General features: G+C 47.4%; 1 protein-coding gene across 1 annotated transcript in view; it reads right to left on the bottom strand.

Moving 5' to 3' along the window:
• Positions 1 to 12,424, bottom strand: part of SLC7A5 (solute carrier family 7 member 5) — a 39,858-nt gene extending 27,434 nt beyond the window's left edge. Inside the window, exon 1 of the mRNA XM_013197556.3 lies at positions 11,732 to 12,424. Within this exon, the coding sequence (XP_013053010.2) occupies positions 11,732 to 12,332 (601 nt within the window). The 5' untranslated portion in view covers positions 12,333 to 12,424. The remainder of the gene's footprint in view (positions 1 to 11,731) is intronic.
• Positions 12,425 to 15,575: the final 3,151 nt, after the last annotated feature.

Raw genomic sequence — 15,575 nt, 5'->3', positions numbered from 1 at the left:
AACAAAAAAAAGCCTGCAGGTCAGCAGTGCAAAGGGAAGGGAACCCAGATCTGATGAAATCCTCAAGCTGTTGCCAAACACAGCACTTGCTGGCTGAGTTTCATCTGCTTCGGAGAAAATAATGGTTAAAACCTTTATTGATTGTCCAAACCACTTGGTATGTCTGTGCCCTGGTCATCCTCTGCTCCCCAGAGCTTGCTACAGAGACGGGCAAATGTCACACGGAGAATGACAGTGCCCCACGTGCTGGATGCCCTCCCCTCCTCCTTGTCCCCGTGCACTAAGCCACCCCTCGTTCCCTCCACGTTCCCTCCGCGTCCTGCCAGCCGGCTTGTCACCACCACTGCCCGCGACATGCCCCCGGGGCCAACCAGTCACCGAGCAGCTCGGGGAGGAGTGGATGGACGTCAACCTTCCCTCTTTAGCCGGAGGCTTCTCCCTGCGGGCTCTGATCCTTTCCCACTCAGGTTGCAGCTTGTATTTTTACTCCGCAGGAGCCGGGCAAGTTTTTCTAAAGCTGGGAGAGGACGGAGCAAGGCAACCGGCGCTGCTCCGTTACAGGATATGCTCGAATAAAACCTGGCTACTGCGTTCCTTCGGATGCCTGCCACCCATTTCCCTTTCATTCTGGCAAAGGCTCCTTCCTACATCCTGCAGCTCATTTTCACAGGACCCCCCCTGCCCTTGCCAGAGCCAAGCAGCTGCTCCCCCAGACATTCAGGCTGGACACAGATGACCCTCCAGAGGTTATCGGCTATATCTGCATTCCCAGTTTAAAGCCCAGAGCATTTGGTGCGGGTATTTCAGCCTTCATCAGCCTCCAGAGGAGATATGAGGGGGGCCCAGCAGCACCTTCACCAGGTCAGAGCTCTGTCTCCAGGAGACTGCTGGTGCAGGCTCCAGCCCAAAGCCTGTCCCTGTGGGGCTGAGCCACGTGGGGTGCTTCAGAACAGGGGGCAGAAGGCTGATAAAGGCAGAAATACCAGGAGCTGCACGGCTTGTGCCCTTAGACACACACAGAGCATCACAGGGAAAACCCCAATTCTCCTCTGCCCTAAAGCAGGATCCAAACCACAGTCCCGTACCCAACTGAGCGTACAAGTACACTTGAAGGACATGGACACCATCGTGCCCTGTACTCACCAGCCCATCTCCAGTTTGAGATGGGTGGATGGGAGCACCTGCCTTTGCTCCCTGCCTTGCAGCAGGGAGTACCATTTTTTCTCATCAGCTCAGAGCAAAGGCACGCTCCCACAGCCTCCCGCCCTGCTTTCCAGGCAGGGCACGAGTGGGACTAGCGCAAAAAAAACTGCAAAGTGAGAAATAAAATGATGGGAGGAGGAACGAGCACTGACATTTAAAAGGGTCTTATCAGTTGTCTGCCGCCCTGCATCGTGCCCTGCCTGCGAGAAAGCAGCCGCGCTGGTAAGAGCTCAGGAAATCCCAGAGCCCACAGCAGGGCCAGGAACAGCCTTGCTGGATCTTACAAACACTCAGATGTGCCCACGGCTGGCATCAGAGGCCCTGGTCTTCAGGGACTCCAGTTTCTGGGGCTGACAGTAATGATTAAATTTAGGGTTCCCGCTCGAGTGAGCGCTGCGGAGTGACAGGATTTCCTGGTGACTCAGAGCACACACACCGGCAAGAAGGGATGCAAATTGCATCAGTCATTCACACACCGGTCTGAGAGCCTGTGACGGCCACGGCACATCGGTGATACACAGCAGGCTAAGAGGATTTACGTTTCCATGTACCGCTCAGCTAAGGGCTGCAGAAGCAGCTTGTAGGGGATCTTTAGGTGGGGAAGAACAAAGCCAGTCCCAGTGCAGCAGAAGGCATGTCCCAGATGCCTGCTTTCAGGACCGTTGGCTTTTTTCCTCTCCCTTGCAAAGCCCTAGGACCTAACATCATTTGAACACGAGAGTATAAAGTTTGGAAAAATGAGACAGACGGAAATCTTTACAAAGAAAAGCAAGGGATCCAAAACCACAAGAACAAAAGCCAGCAGTAAATAAGGAATTTCAGATTCAATTTTTTTGGGGGGGGGATCATGAAGTTGAAGCCCATTTGGCACGTTGAGGGTGTCCGGGCACTTGGGAGTTGGTGAGAGCGAACTGACCCAGAGCGGCAAGGCCGAGCTGCTTCGTTTTGGCCCACCTGCCTCGTTTTGGCCGACCTGCCTCCACACAGAGCAGAGAAGAGGGGCTGAGGAGCGGCGCTGAGGCCGGTCACGCTGCCTCTATCGCGCGGCCCCCCCGCCACGTGCTGCTCCGGGCAGATAGGCCCCGGCGCAGACACCACGTGCGCGGCCTTGGAGGCCTTTCAGCACCAAGCCGCAGGCCAGCAGTTAGCAGGGCCACAGCTCTATCACCCTGCAGCAAGAGACCCAGACACGTCTACACAGATATACGGGAGAGGAGAAAACACTGAAATATACAGCAAGGTCAACTTGTTGTGTGTCCGCGCTACGGGGAGGCCGGGAAGAGGAGAGAAGGAAACCGTGAAGTAACACTAAGCACATACGACAGCTCGTCTCCCAAAAACACCTCTGGTGAATCCTACTGGGAAGGGAACCGAGGATCCAGGATTCACTTCGACCAGCGATTATGCTAAAAATAAACCTCTCCTTGTTTACAGAGGGATATTTAAAGGATGAGCTAACCCATCTAAAAGCACACTTTTCCCGTTAGTGAGGGCAGCCCTTGGAGGTGCACCATTTACATTCTCTTCCCCATTTAGGCATTCTGTTTCTTTGACAATAGCTGGTTCAGCCTCCCCGGTAACTACCGACTTCGCCGGGATCGTTTTTCATGTTCTGGTTCTGTACGAAGTCTGCTGCTTGGGCTGCAGGACTGCAGCAGTGTACATAAAAGGCAAAAGCTTCTACACGGTCCCAAACTGAAAAGTACCACAAGCTTTGTATTTGGCCCTTAAAAACATATCAGTGCCAGATAACCAGGCTTTGCAAAAATAAGAAAACACTTAGGGCCAGAGACTCTGAATAGGGCTGAGATCTTCCATGCCAGTCATGACTCAGAGTCCTTCAAGCCACGATCTCTTAGCTTTGCTTTTCCCACCATGGAATAATATTTGTCTTTCCTCAAGGAGTGTGGTAGAGTTATTACACTTTAATGTTTTCCAACATAAGACAGGCTAAAACAAAACAAACCAAAACCAAAACAAAAACAGTCTCACTCACTAGAAAGACTCGTACAGACACCGACACGAAGCAACAGACCAAGTGCTTTTTCATTAAAACTCCAACACAAATTCCAGTGGTTGCTCAACTTCTCAGGAGACCAGAGGGCTAGGGTTTCTTAAAACACAACGTTTTACTCCTTTTTCATTCCTTTAATCTGAGATGCTGCCCTGTGAAGCAGGGGCTGAGGGACTCCTGGCGCCACTCCATTCACCTGAAATGAACTGCTTTACATGAGCAACAGGGAAAGCTTCACGGCCACAGCTACACTATAAACCAGCGCCGTGATACAACGCAGGGAAAGATCAGACCACACTGCCCTAATTTCCGTAGCACCCTTCCTAAAGCTACCGCTGCTGGCAGGTGGTTGTCAGAAACCAGCTCGGCAGCGAGGCAGACCTTCGGTGCGATCTGTCGGGGCTGTTCTCAGGAGTGATTCTAGGAATAAGAATTCCAGCACAATCTGAAGTGACACGACCTGCCTGATCCAGCAGCCCCTCTCCAAAGGCTTTACATAATTGGGATAACAGGAGTGAGAGTGCTGCAGAGATCTGAAATGTAAAAGAGGATACTTTTTTTTTTTTTTTTAAATCCTTGTTAGAAATTAAAAAGATACTCAGCTGTAGACAGAACGTACTCACGAAATATTACGTACCCCTTCATCTCTCCTGGTGACTTCTCATATGAAATAGCCCAGCTGTTAGGGGACCTTCACTCCAAGCCACTCAAGCCACTCCTGGCACCAGGAAGGTAACAGTACCTGGCAGCCAGGGGCTTTCAAAATGACATTTGGCTTTATAAAGACAACAGCAGGTCCAGTTTCAATTATTTATCTGTCCTGGCAGTCCCAAATGGCTTCAGGCATGTCACTTAACCTGTTCTGCTGGCACTCGCAGGCACAACTGGGTAATTTCCCCATTACACTGATAGGAACGAAGGATAAATTGACTAAAACAACATAGGATCCAGCACAGTATCTCCTCTACTCCCACTCCCTCTTATTTTATGAGCATATTCCTTTGGACTTCATGGTCTCAAGTTCTAAGATCCCTCCCAGATATGATTTCTGGGTGACAATGGGAATAAATCCCCACAAAGCAGATACAGAAAGGGATTGTGACAGTCCCCACACAGAAGAAGGCCGTGATGAATGCAGTATGTGCAACAACATCTCCCGTGTCTAAAAAGCAAGGGCAGGACGTAGTAAAGCTCCCCTGTGGGCACGTAGTTCTGCCCAATGCAAACAGTACATGAATGGAGCCCTAATACAGGTAAACCAGGGCTCGGCATTTATGATGAAATGGTCTTGGCAATTATTCCCTAGAAAAGGGCAGGGCTGCAATGGGTAATGGAAGGCAGCCAAGGACTGGAGATGGAGTAAAGACAGTGTTTGAGGTGGCTGCATTTGAAAAAATGCAAATGGACAAGCAGCAGATCTACAGCCCTGTGCACTCATCCTCATTCACAGGGGGGAAAAGGGTCCGATTCCAGCAGCCTATGTAATTTGCTGACTGGGAGAGTTTGCTTAATGCCTTCCCAAGACCTTTAGCAGTTTTTCAGGTGAAGCACTTGTGAAATGGGTGTAAGAACTCTTGAGATACTGGAACAGCTGCCTTTGTGCTGTGTGTGAGGTTACACACTACCTGGGGAGCCTTGCATAGTATCAGTTTTGTCCTTTATTTTATTTCCTGTATGTTTCCCTGGCCTTGGTCTGCAGTGCTTCCTACTTCCTATATAATTCTGTATACGCTTCTATAATGAAGATGAATGTATATAAGCAGCTTGCTTTAATACATAAATTCAGTTAACTTACTGCAAGTCACCCATGGATTCCTATTCGTGGTATTTCAAGACCGGAATGAAAGGGCATAGCAGGGCAGGGAAATTTGTGGAACACGGTGTGGGAAAGAACGAGGAAGAATGAAGGGAAATGCTCCACCTCAGCTCTCCTACCAGGAAAACAGGGACTGTAACGCTGACCACACGCAGAGGATGAATCATGCACTAACTCCTGTTTATATCTCACACATTTCTAAAGTACTTAGTCCTTACAATCCTAAAATGATGCTTCCATCTACCTCCTGCCATGGGGTAATGTTAATTTTCTCCTCGTAATTACAGAACAGTTCCCAGCTCCTTTCCACTGCTGCGTCCTAAAGCAAAAGCTGCTCCTTCCTCTCTTTGTAAAGTGCAGACACGTTTTGTCTCCTAGCTAGGGCCGCGCACCCAAGTTTCAAGCAGAGACAAGGCAAGCTGTGTATACGGCCACCAAGAAACAAACCCCAGGGATGACACCAGTACATGGCACAGAAACAAAGCAGTCCACAAGCTTTAAAGAGAACACGCTGCCTGGCGAGAACTGCTGCCTAAGCCCACGAGAGGTTAGACACGTCTAAAATAAGAGTTACTCTACGTAGTACAAACAAGTAAGGGCACTACGCTGACTACAGTAGTTTAAACAGGTTGGACTAGATGATCTCCAGAGGTCCCTTCCAACCTCAACCATTCTGTGAAACCAATCCCTTAACTATTTACTAAGGCCAAAAAAAACCCCAACACCTTACATTCTGGCAGCTGTGAAGCCACAGAGCCTCCCCGTAGCCTCAGGTACCTATTTCTAGCAGCACAGCCTAACACGAGACATGCATACAAGGGTGTGCACAGAAAATGGGTAGGGAAATTTCAACTCGATACTGAGTGAATCCTTATGCCCAGCACATTGGTAGAGAGAAAAGGCAGAAAGAAAAGCTCTGCAGATATTTCTTCAAGGACCACTCCCTGGGGAAACGAGGCTATTGGAAAGGAGCACTTGGCCCCAGAGAGAATGTGTCTATATTAAAATTAACTTATATTAATAATAATCACACCCGGAAGCAGTTTCCTTTACATTTTTCTTCCCAGAACAGCAATGCTGAGGAATTAGGGGATGAGCACATCAAAAAAAAGACAGGTGAAAGGAGAAGGCAAAATCCCACTGGAGTTAAGCGGGATCCTTTCCAGAGCCACCTCCCAGCTGAGACCGTGAACCCTGGATGTCTCTAACAAACGGCCCTTTTGGCTAGCTTCCGCCAACAAAAGAAATGTGGTGTGTGGCATGGAGGCTATATACAGCCGGTGCTTTCACTGATTACAGAGTGGGGGAAAAAAAAAAAGAGGAAAGAGGTATCTACACCCTGGACAGAGGAAGAAGAGGGTTAGCAACAAGATGCACGTGACGATAACCACCTCCAGACAAGATGGGAAGAACAGAAGAACCACCACCCTGGGGAAAGGAATGCTTCTCACTTCAGTTCATGTTGCACAGGACCACGAAGAGAGGGGCTGTAAAGCTGGCCGCTGTCACAGCCCCATCTCTCAGCCACCTTTCAGTTCCAGGAAGCCTCTGGTGCTGTACCAGGCTCAGGAAAGGCACCCAGAGAAGTTAGCACCAAGGGGGGGATAACGTGAGTATTTCGTCATGTATCACAGCTCCCAGAAGCATCCACACCCTCAAATTTCCAGAACTCTGCAAGATTAAATTAACAAGCACTTACTTGCCATCTCTCGAGAGCTGTGCCAACCTAGTGCAGCACGGGGCAGAAAGGCAGCACGAGGGACTGCCCAAAGGAAGAGCTCAGCGAAGAATTTCAGGTTTGCAGAGCCTGGATCTTGAGCTGAATGCGATTACCATCATTTCATATGAATTATCTTCTAAACAGCAAACAAAACCTTACCGATATTTTATGTGCACATTAAGCCCCACAGACATGTCACCAGCCTTACAAAACAGATGGTCAGCTACTCCAGATTCTTACCTGGATCACAGTTATGCTACGCTTACACAGAAGCACCTTCCCCTCGCTGTACTGAATTAGGTTCCACAAATCCTCAGGAAGGTGGCTGGCCTTCAGCACTGAGTGCTAAATCCTGGGTCGTGAACTTAATGAAAAATTCCAAGCAGGTTTTAGTGAAAATCATGCTACCTATGCCACGCAGGGGTGCAGAATTCAGCTCTGTAGGCTGCCTGGCAAGAAACTGCTTCCTTATCCATCGCGTTTGGATTGGGACACACTGGGACTGCCAGACTACTGGAATGCTTGAAATACTCAGCGATGTTGCTTTGAATTAGACTGATTATGGGGAGTTTCTCTGAAAAAGCCTTCCCAATTTGTTCATGTTAGAAGAGCAAGACTCCAAAGGATCTCAGCGGTAATGTAAATCATTCAAATACAATAAAATTTAATGGGACATTTGTTGCGAGAGCCAAGAGAGGGGTGCCAAGAAATGCAGTAGTTGCTTGCTGCGTTACAAGAGCCCTCCAAGCCCTCATCCATTTCAGGAGAGCCCTGCTAGTGTCAGAGGCTATTTTCATTAATGCTACTCTCTCTAATTAAACGCAGATTATAAGAAAGCAATCTCTGTCTTGCAACGTTGGCTGTACAGCAGGGATCCTACAGAGACCCCTTCCTTCCATTCTGATCAAACAAGTTCACTTTTACAGATATAGCTTAGTTACTGAATCTAACTTACAGAGCAAAAAAAAAGCCTTCAGAGCTTCACACCTTGCTTGGCCTGGCAGATGAATTCCAAGCATCAACGCTGCAGAACAAGCCCATCTTAGACAAGTATAAGGTGTTTTGTGCTTGCTTTACTTACCGTCTAATAGCTGATGAGTTCAAAATCCACCCACAGCTTCACTTTAAATCTGGGTAGCTGTTTGACCAGCTGTTTAAAGTAAAACATCAGTACCAGATAAAGACGTTCCTGCTTTCGACACGTGCGGTTTCTAGTTGAAATGCTGCCACTGAATATTCACTTATAGATTATAGCTATAATTTGGCAAGCATTCAAGGCATGTCCTTGCACACTTTTGCCAGACCCTGGATTTGATGCTATTCTCCTTTAACTCACCATGTACTCAGGGGGCTGGCAGGCACTTAGGCTTCCATATGACACGTGCTGGTAGATATAACTCAACTCTGCACTGACTGCTACTATTCTTCCACTGTTAGGATGCTCATAACAAAAGAGACAAATGACAAGTATGTGATTATTTTGCTGGAATTCCACGCTAGCAGAAGGAGTGCCCAAAGTAATATTTCAGAAGTGGCAAAGGAAGCCTAGTGAACTCTGCAGGAAGATTAAAATAGTGGAGCTTTGGCAGCAGCAGATATCGCTGCAGCAATGCTGGGGTTATTATTGCCTGATTAGCATATATGATTAATAAGTGATAAAAGACTTGCGAAGCTAACGCTCAAATCAGTCATTTGACATTGAAGATCAAGAGTAAAATTATATGCAACTGGCAGAGTTTCTCAAGCTTCTGTGGAGCAGATTATGTTGCCAAGTATAAAATAACCTGTTATGCAGCACACAAGGGGTGCGTAGCAGGCTGTGTGTAAGAATGTGTGTAGGAAGAACAGTTCAGGCACTTGTGAAACACCAAGCAAGGATGAGTTCATGTCTGGAAACAACATTATCCCGTCTCCCCTCTCTACAGGAAATTTATTGTACTACAGTTCAAAGAGCTATCACATGCTGAAAAATCTTCAAATTAGCAGCTGGAAGTAAGAACTATGTATGTTATCTTTAACCGGATAATTTGAAACTTCCTATCTTTGAGCCACCTCCAGAACATACACAAGCATTGGGCTACGCTCTGTGATTTTTAATGATTTTTGTTAAGATTTATCAGTTTACCAATACTGATGTTATCAGCTATGAGAAGTCAGGACCTAGTAACTGTCCCTCCATCTTCTCTCAAAGGGGCAAAGTTGGTTTACAAGAGATCATATTTGGGGGAATTCAAATGGCTCTTGAATTTTCATGCCTATCCAAAAATTCTCAGTTTCACAAACTTTAACTTATTGTGTTACAAAATACTTAGATATCAGGTGGAGTTTGCATTTGTTATCCTTTAGCATTTGCTTTTTATGACTTATCAGCCTTAGAAATATCAGACTTCTAATCTTTCGCATTAAATGACATGCAGTTTATATGACCGTAAGCTACTTAAGTAACCCACAGCCTGAAAACCGCTAATTAAACTACCTGCAAATTCTTACACCTAGGGAGCACTGGGCGTTTCGCAGTGAACATAAAATAAGCCACACTAACGACAAACTGCTTGACCCATCTTGCTACAGGAAGACTTCCTTGTAGTGAATTCTCACACTTTTATTTGCCAACCTTAATTAAGCATCTGTGATGTCTTGTGGAATATGCCTTGCATACCAACTGACTGTAGATTACGATCTTGATTACAGAAAATACCTTTTTGAAGTTAAATTCTACTTACCACCCACCTTGTTTTCTTTAGCACATTAAGAGGAACAAAATTCCCTCTTCCAACCATATTTTTTCTTTCAAGACTGTGATTTATTTAGACTATCTTAATGCCTCGGAATCCAGTTTCTGCATTCCATGGTGGCAAATACTGAACAACATAATTTATTCAACTGTTCAACACCAGTAACACCTGAAGGGGAAACAAGTAACTTCGTATTTCTCCTCTTATTAGAAACCATACAGTCAATTACATTTTACGTTGACACATAAACTTTGCAAAGAATACAGCTGGTACTGTTTTAGATGGCTGGGCTTTGCCTGCATAAGTCATCCACTGTTCAGGGCCCCAGATTCCCCCATTGCTTCTCAAACCATTCTTACCCTCTTTGAAATAACTCATTAGCATATGCTCTAGAGTATATGACCATTTTTCCTACACTAAGGCTCCTGAAAAAAAACACAACAAAAAAACACAAAGTCACTGGGTAGGGGTATGCCTGGAACAACCACGTAACAAGCGGCTTGTTAGTCCGTAGAAGCTTTGTGTGATTTGCTTAGTCCTTGGACCAGATTTACTTCGTTTATTGTTCCCATTTCATGATGTGGTTTTGGCACCAGACAGTAGGAAAGCTAACTCCAGAAATCAAAGTTGCAGAGAATTAACTTGCTGAAGGCAATGCACGATGAACTAACCTTTTAAAGCAGAGGAGACAAAGAACGATTTAACCCAAAGCATAAACAACCTAGTAGCCAGGGGTGGTGGGAGTAAAGTTTAAAGAAGAAACACATGGAAATGACGCAGATTTGTGGAACCAGCAACTCTTTCTTTGGCATTTCAAGGTAAAGGTTCAAGAACAAATTCTGCTTCGGGAAAACTGCTAATTGCTAGCATAAGAAAGCTGCAGAAACTTACACTACTTATTAGAGAAGAAAAAGCGGGAAGGAGAGCTGGCATCAAGAAGCGTCATGATGCAATCCGCCCTGTCTCTGAAGAGATCTCGCCACAGGCAAGTCTACTTTACACTCATATTTATTTTCTGATCAGTAAAATGGGAACAGAGACACCTGATCCAAGCTCTTTTGGCAAAGTTCCTGCAGATGAAAAGTGGGTTATTCTTGATTATGTTGTTAATTATTGTACGGTTTGCTGCCCTGCTGTTGCTTCTGTTATATCCGCTAGCTAGTCATACAAAGTATGTATCAAAAGACTTGGTCAGCGTGTGTGTGAAGACATTTACAGATAATATATCTTCCCATAAAGACCACGTGCTACAACTTGTGAATGCCTGCGATCCTCAGAGGGTGAAGGACTCTAACACAATCCCCCTCTGGACAGCACAAACTGGCTTCTCTTCACCACCTCAGAAAATAAAAATTACACAACTAACATTCTACACCAAATAAATGTTTTATACAAATAAATAAATAGAATAGATCTCTCTGAATGCGTTTCTTTACAATGGCACAGGAACCACCAGCGGAGTGGAACACTGACTGGCTATGAAATAAGGAAAGAAAGGCAGAAAATTATCCAGTATTTAAAGAACGGGGGATCTGGATGGGGTGACTTTGCAGTTGCCAGAGGAACACAAAATGGGGCTTCACTGGCAAAGCCACAGACCTCAAGATACCAGAGAAAAGATGAGAACTGCAGCAGCACGTGGCACAGCAGACACCAGCAGCCGTTAGGTTCATTGTGGCACGAATGAACTCCTCTGTGAGGCACCCGCATTTGCTAGCAAAAAGAAAGCAATAACCCCAGTTTCCAAGCATGGTGTCTGTGCACATGGAGCAAAAGCGGTGCAGCAAACAGCTGGGTGGTGCAGCACAGGCCACCTTCAGCACCAACTGCTAGCAGCAGATAATTCCCCAGCCCCAGCAGCTCCCACCCCAGCCCGCATTCAGCAGCCCCGCAGTGCTGGGGGCAGCAGAAATCCCATCCCAGCGCACGCACCAAACCCGCACCGCATTTATCGCGGGTGCTCGCTGCATGTCCCAAATCACAGGGGCTCCCCAGGCCAAAATCGCCAGCTAGGGAATCCTTGTGCTTGAATTATTTGGGACGGTGCCGTGCTTTCTACTCTCGTCATTCAAAACTGAGCCTAAAACGCGCCTGCAACCAGCACGGGGATGGAGCAAGAGCACGGCGAAGGGCCGGGCTGCGGGCGGCCAGCTGCTGCGGCTGGGTTTTGCTGCATGCAAGTAGGAAATTGGTGAGTGAGCAGGAGCCACGTGTGGCCGTGCAGCAGGACAGCGGCTACTTACGGACACACAGGCAGGCCACCAGCTTGGCAGCATCGTCGGGCACCGGGCAGGTGGGGAAGATGGGCTTGAGCAGGTAGGTGGCGAAGACCAGGGCCACAATGTACTGCGAGGAGGGCCGGATGATGAGCAGCTCTATCCAGAGCTTGAGGAAGGCGGGCAGCGAGCCGTACACCTCCAGCATGTAGGCATAGTCCCCGCCGGACTTGGTGATGGTGGTGCCCAGCTCGGCGTAGCAGAGGGCCCCCACGATGGAGAACGCCCCGCAGACGGCCCACACCACCAGCGACAGCCCCGGCGAGCCGGCCTGCCGCAGCACGCCGGTGGGGGTGACGAAGATGCCGGAGCCGATGATGGTGCCCACGATGATGGCCACGCCGTTGAGCAGCGTGATGGAGCGCTGCAGGGCCACCCCTTCTCCCTCACCCTCGGCGGCGGCGGGCGGCGAGGGCGAGCGGGCGCAGCCGTTCTCCTGCGCCCCTCCGCCCGCCGCCTCCAGCATCTTCTCCATCGCCTGCTTCTCCTCCTCCTGAGCCAGCGAGGAGGCCGAGCCCGCCGGGCTCCTCTTCTTCACCGTGCTGGCGGGGCCGCCGCTGCCCGACATGGCGGCGGGGCGCGGAGCGGGGCGCGGAGCGGAGCGGGGCGGGCGCGGCCGGGCGCTGGGCCGCCACCATGCAGCCGCCCCTTTTGTGCCCTGTGAGGCGCCGGGGGGGGGGGCGAGCGGGGAGGGACTCTGGCATGAGGCGGGGAGCGGCCCGCCGGGACGGCCTCCTCGCCGAGGGGAGGAGGAGAGGAGGAGGAGGAGGAGGAGGATGGAGGGGAGGTGGCGGCGCCGCCGCCCGCCCTCACCGCCGGGTCTCTCGCGCAGCGGAGCGAGGCGGGGGGCGCACGCTCGGTGCCAGAAATTCAGGCAAAACCCGCATCTCCCCCTGCCTCTGCCGCCGGTGTAACGCCGTATCCACACAGACACTGAGCCAGGGCCTGCTGCTGTGTCACCCTCCTTTCCGCAGAGGCACTGCAGGAAGCTGCCTGCCATTTCTCATCGATCACCTGAAAGATTGTATATATTTTTAAAGCCAATCTGGCAAGCGCACACGCAAAGACAAGCAACCTCCGTCCCACTATCTCAATGAATTGCCTTGTGAATGTCCTTGGATGCAAGTTCGCAACGGTGCCTAAGGACCCGATTCTTTAACAAACGCCCCTTGTCCTTCTAGGAGAGGAGATGAGTTACAGGCAAAAAGCCTCGAAGCTTGGACTCCGAGCAACAAAAGCTGCCACTGAGAGCTGGACACGGTACCTTTGAGGAGCTGTAGCTCAGCAAGCGAGTCCTGCTGTCCTACAAGAAGTCGTGCCCAAGCTCCCAAACCCAAGGCCGGTGTCCTTCCTGCCCGTACCACACTCCTTGCAAGTTTGACACCCATCAGCGCAGGCACTAGGGTGGGTCAGGAGGTTTTCTGGAAGACACCTCCGAGAAACGTGAGATCTGCATCTCTGGGAAAGAGGCAACAGTTTAGTAGCGTCTGCAGGTAACTTGCACAGGTACCTGGCATCATGACCCGTTTGGACCCTCCGAGGAGAGCTGGGCTCTCTCGAGCAGCATCCCGAAGCTCTTATCAGAAGCTGACACCTAGCGGCTGCTCACCACAACTGCACGAGGACTCCAGCGCTTCTCGATTTATGTAAGCATCCCTATTCAGGAAGAGAGCCTAGACAAAAATTACATCTGCACCGAGCACGTTTTTCTAGTTTTCAAAGAGAGACGGGATCCCAAAGAGATTGTATAGACTATGAAAAGTAATAATAATTAAAAAAAAACACACATTAATGCACTGAGGACAATATCACAATTTTCCTGAAAATCCCAAGTATTTTTTTCAGCCTACTAGCTTAACAGTAGCCCTGTCACCCAGGCTATATGATTGCAATCTAAACGAATTATTTTTCAAAAGATTTACCAACATTTACTTGTTACCATATCTCATTTATCCTAGGCAAAACGTTCAATTAGGAAAAAACCAAGTGCATACTACATAAAGGATTGCCTGGGTGTTAGCCTTGCTACACAAGGATCCAGCAGACGAGGCTGGAACTGGAGCAAGATGCATGCTTCAGACATTTTCAGAAGAATGCTCAAATTTAGCTGCACACCTGAGTGAACAAAATCATTCAAGAGATTTACTTCACCAGTGCTCTAGACCCGGTTCTTACCTGAAGACAAGTAAATTAACCGCTAGCCAATTGGTATTTTACTCCTGATAGTACAGCTAATTCGCAGAAATTTCCACTAGCTTTCAGAACAATGGGACCAAGTTATCTTTTTCTCTCTGCATCCAATTCTTCCAGAAGGGAAATTATTAACAGTCTGGCAGCCAAGAATTTGCAGACTTCAGGCTCAGCTTTGACATCATTTCTGTTTGGAAATCCCGGGATCAAGAAGCAGTGGAGTAGTAGCACAACTGCCACTGAACTGCCACATCTGAAGTCAACACATACCTGGCTCTACTGCATATCAACCAGAGTTAATTCTGCAACTGTTTCTCCATTTGTACACTGAGAAAATACCTGCTTTGCAGTTATGGTGTTAGGGTGTGTTCAGATAGCGCTTTGCATCTTCAAAGCGCTTCACAAGTGCTAAGTATTAGTATTATCAGTTCTAACCGCAAACATTAAATCTCTTCAGGCCCCCAAGTCATTCTGCACAATCTTTGAAGACAATTTGATTATACAATCAGTTCTCCATATGCTAGTACTCAGGCACTTCAGGTTTGTCACATCAAAAAGAAAGTCAGTAAAAATTATTTGTCAGGAAGGCAAATAATTACCAACACCAGAAGTAAATTGGTCATTTGTTAGAATTAATGCGTATGCTGTTAACCATTTATCAGGAGAGCTGCCTTGATCAAAATAAGATGGCCTACTGGAACCAAGTAAGCTACTTCTTTAACCAATGGCTCAAGCTATACTACTACAAGTGTCTAAGCTTTTTTTGCCAGGTAAAGTAGAAGTGGTGGTAGCTTCTGGAACCCTTAAATAGTATTAGTGGAGCTGGCATTATGCTTAACCTGTGCCAATCTTTCTTCCTACTGAAATGGCTTGCCTACCACAGTTTTGGAGTCCTTACATAGAAGTATTGTCTGCAACTATTTTTAGGGTTGAATTCCTTAACCAGGAACACAGCCTCCTAACTCTTCTATCAAAAGAAGTTGAAACTTGTTTGAATAAATTCAGCTTAGCGTAACCTATCTGTATGATACCTAGACCCTAAGCCTGGCTAGCTGTGAGTCAGGTAGATGAATTAATATTTGTTTTACCTGATTAGTCAATTATCACTAGTAAAAGTAATTTGTTTTAAATCTTTTTAATTATTTTTTTTAGGTTATTCAAGAACATTATTAAAGCTGTAACAGTAGAAGCACTATAAAAAAAATCACTAAATGTGAAACTTTTCTGAGTTACACCACACGTCAGACCACTCAGTTTTATCAACACTAATTACACAATAAAGAAAATTAGCCGACAGTTTCTTTAGGTCCAGTTTAATACTAAACACCAAACAAGGTAGCTTAGTAAAGATCTTAGAAAGTTGCAATCCCATTTCAGACAGCATGTTGCATCTAGCTGAATGTAACAAATAATTAAATATCCTTCCATCCCTGCAGCTGCAACACAGAGGTCATTGTTCGTTCATTGCAACTACAATACGGTTCAGCAGTCTGTCACAGACTGAAGTATCACCATGTCTGACATCTGATTAGACTCCACTCATAATGAACTGGTTCATTCTGAAGGATGAATTATATTATTTTCTTGACAGAAAATCTACTTTCTAGCTTGGAGAGTTTAA

Source organism: Anser cygnoides, chromosome 12 (genome assembly GCF_040182565.1).
Source record: "Anser cygnoides isolate HZ-2024a breed goose chromosome 12, Taihu_goose_T2T_genome, whole genome shotgun sequence".
Classification (NCBI taxonomy): domain Eukaryota; kingdom Metazoa; phylum Chordata; class Aves; order Anseriformes; family Anatidae; genus Anser; species Anser cygnoides.
This window is presented reverse-complemented; position numbering and strand designations above follow the sequence as displayed.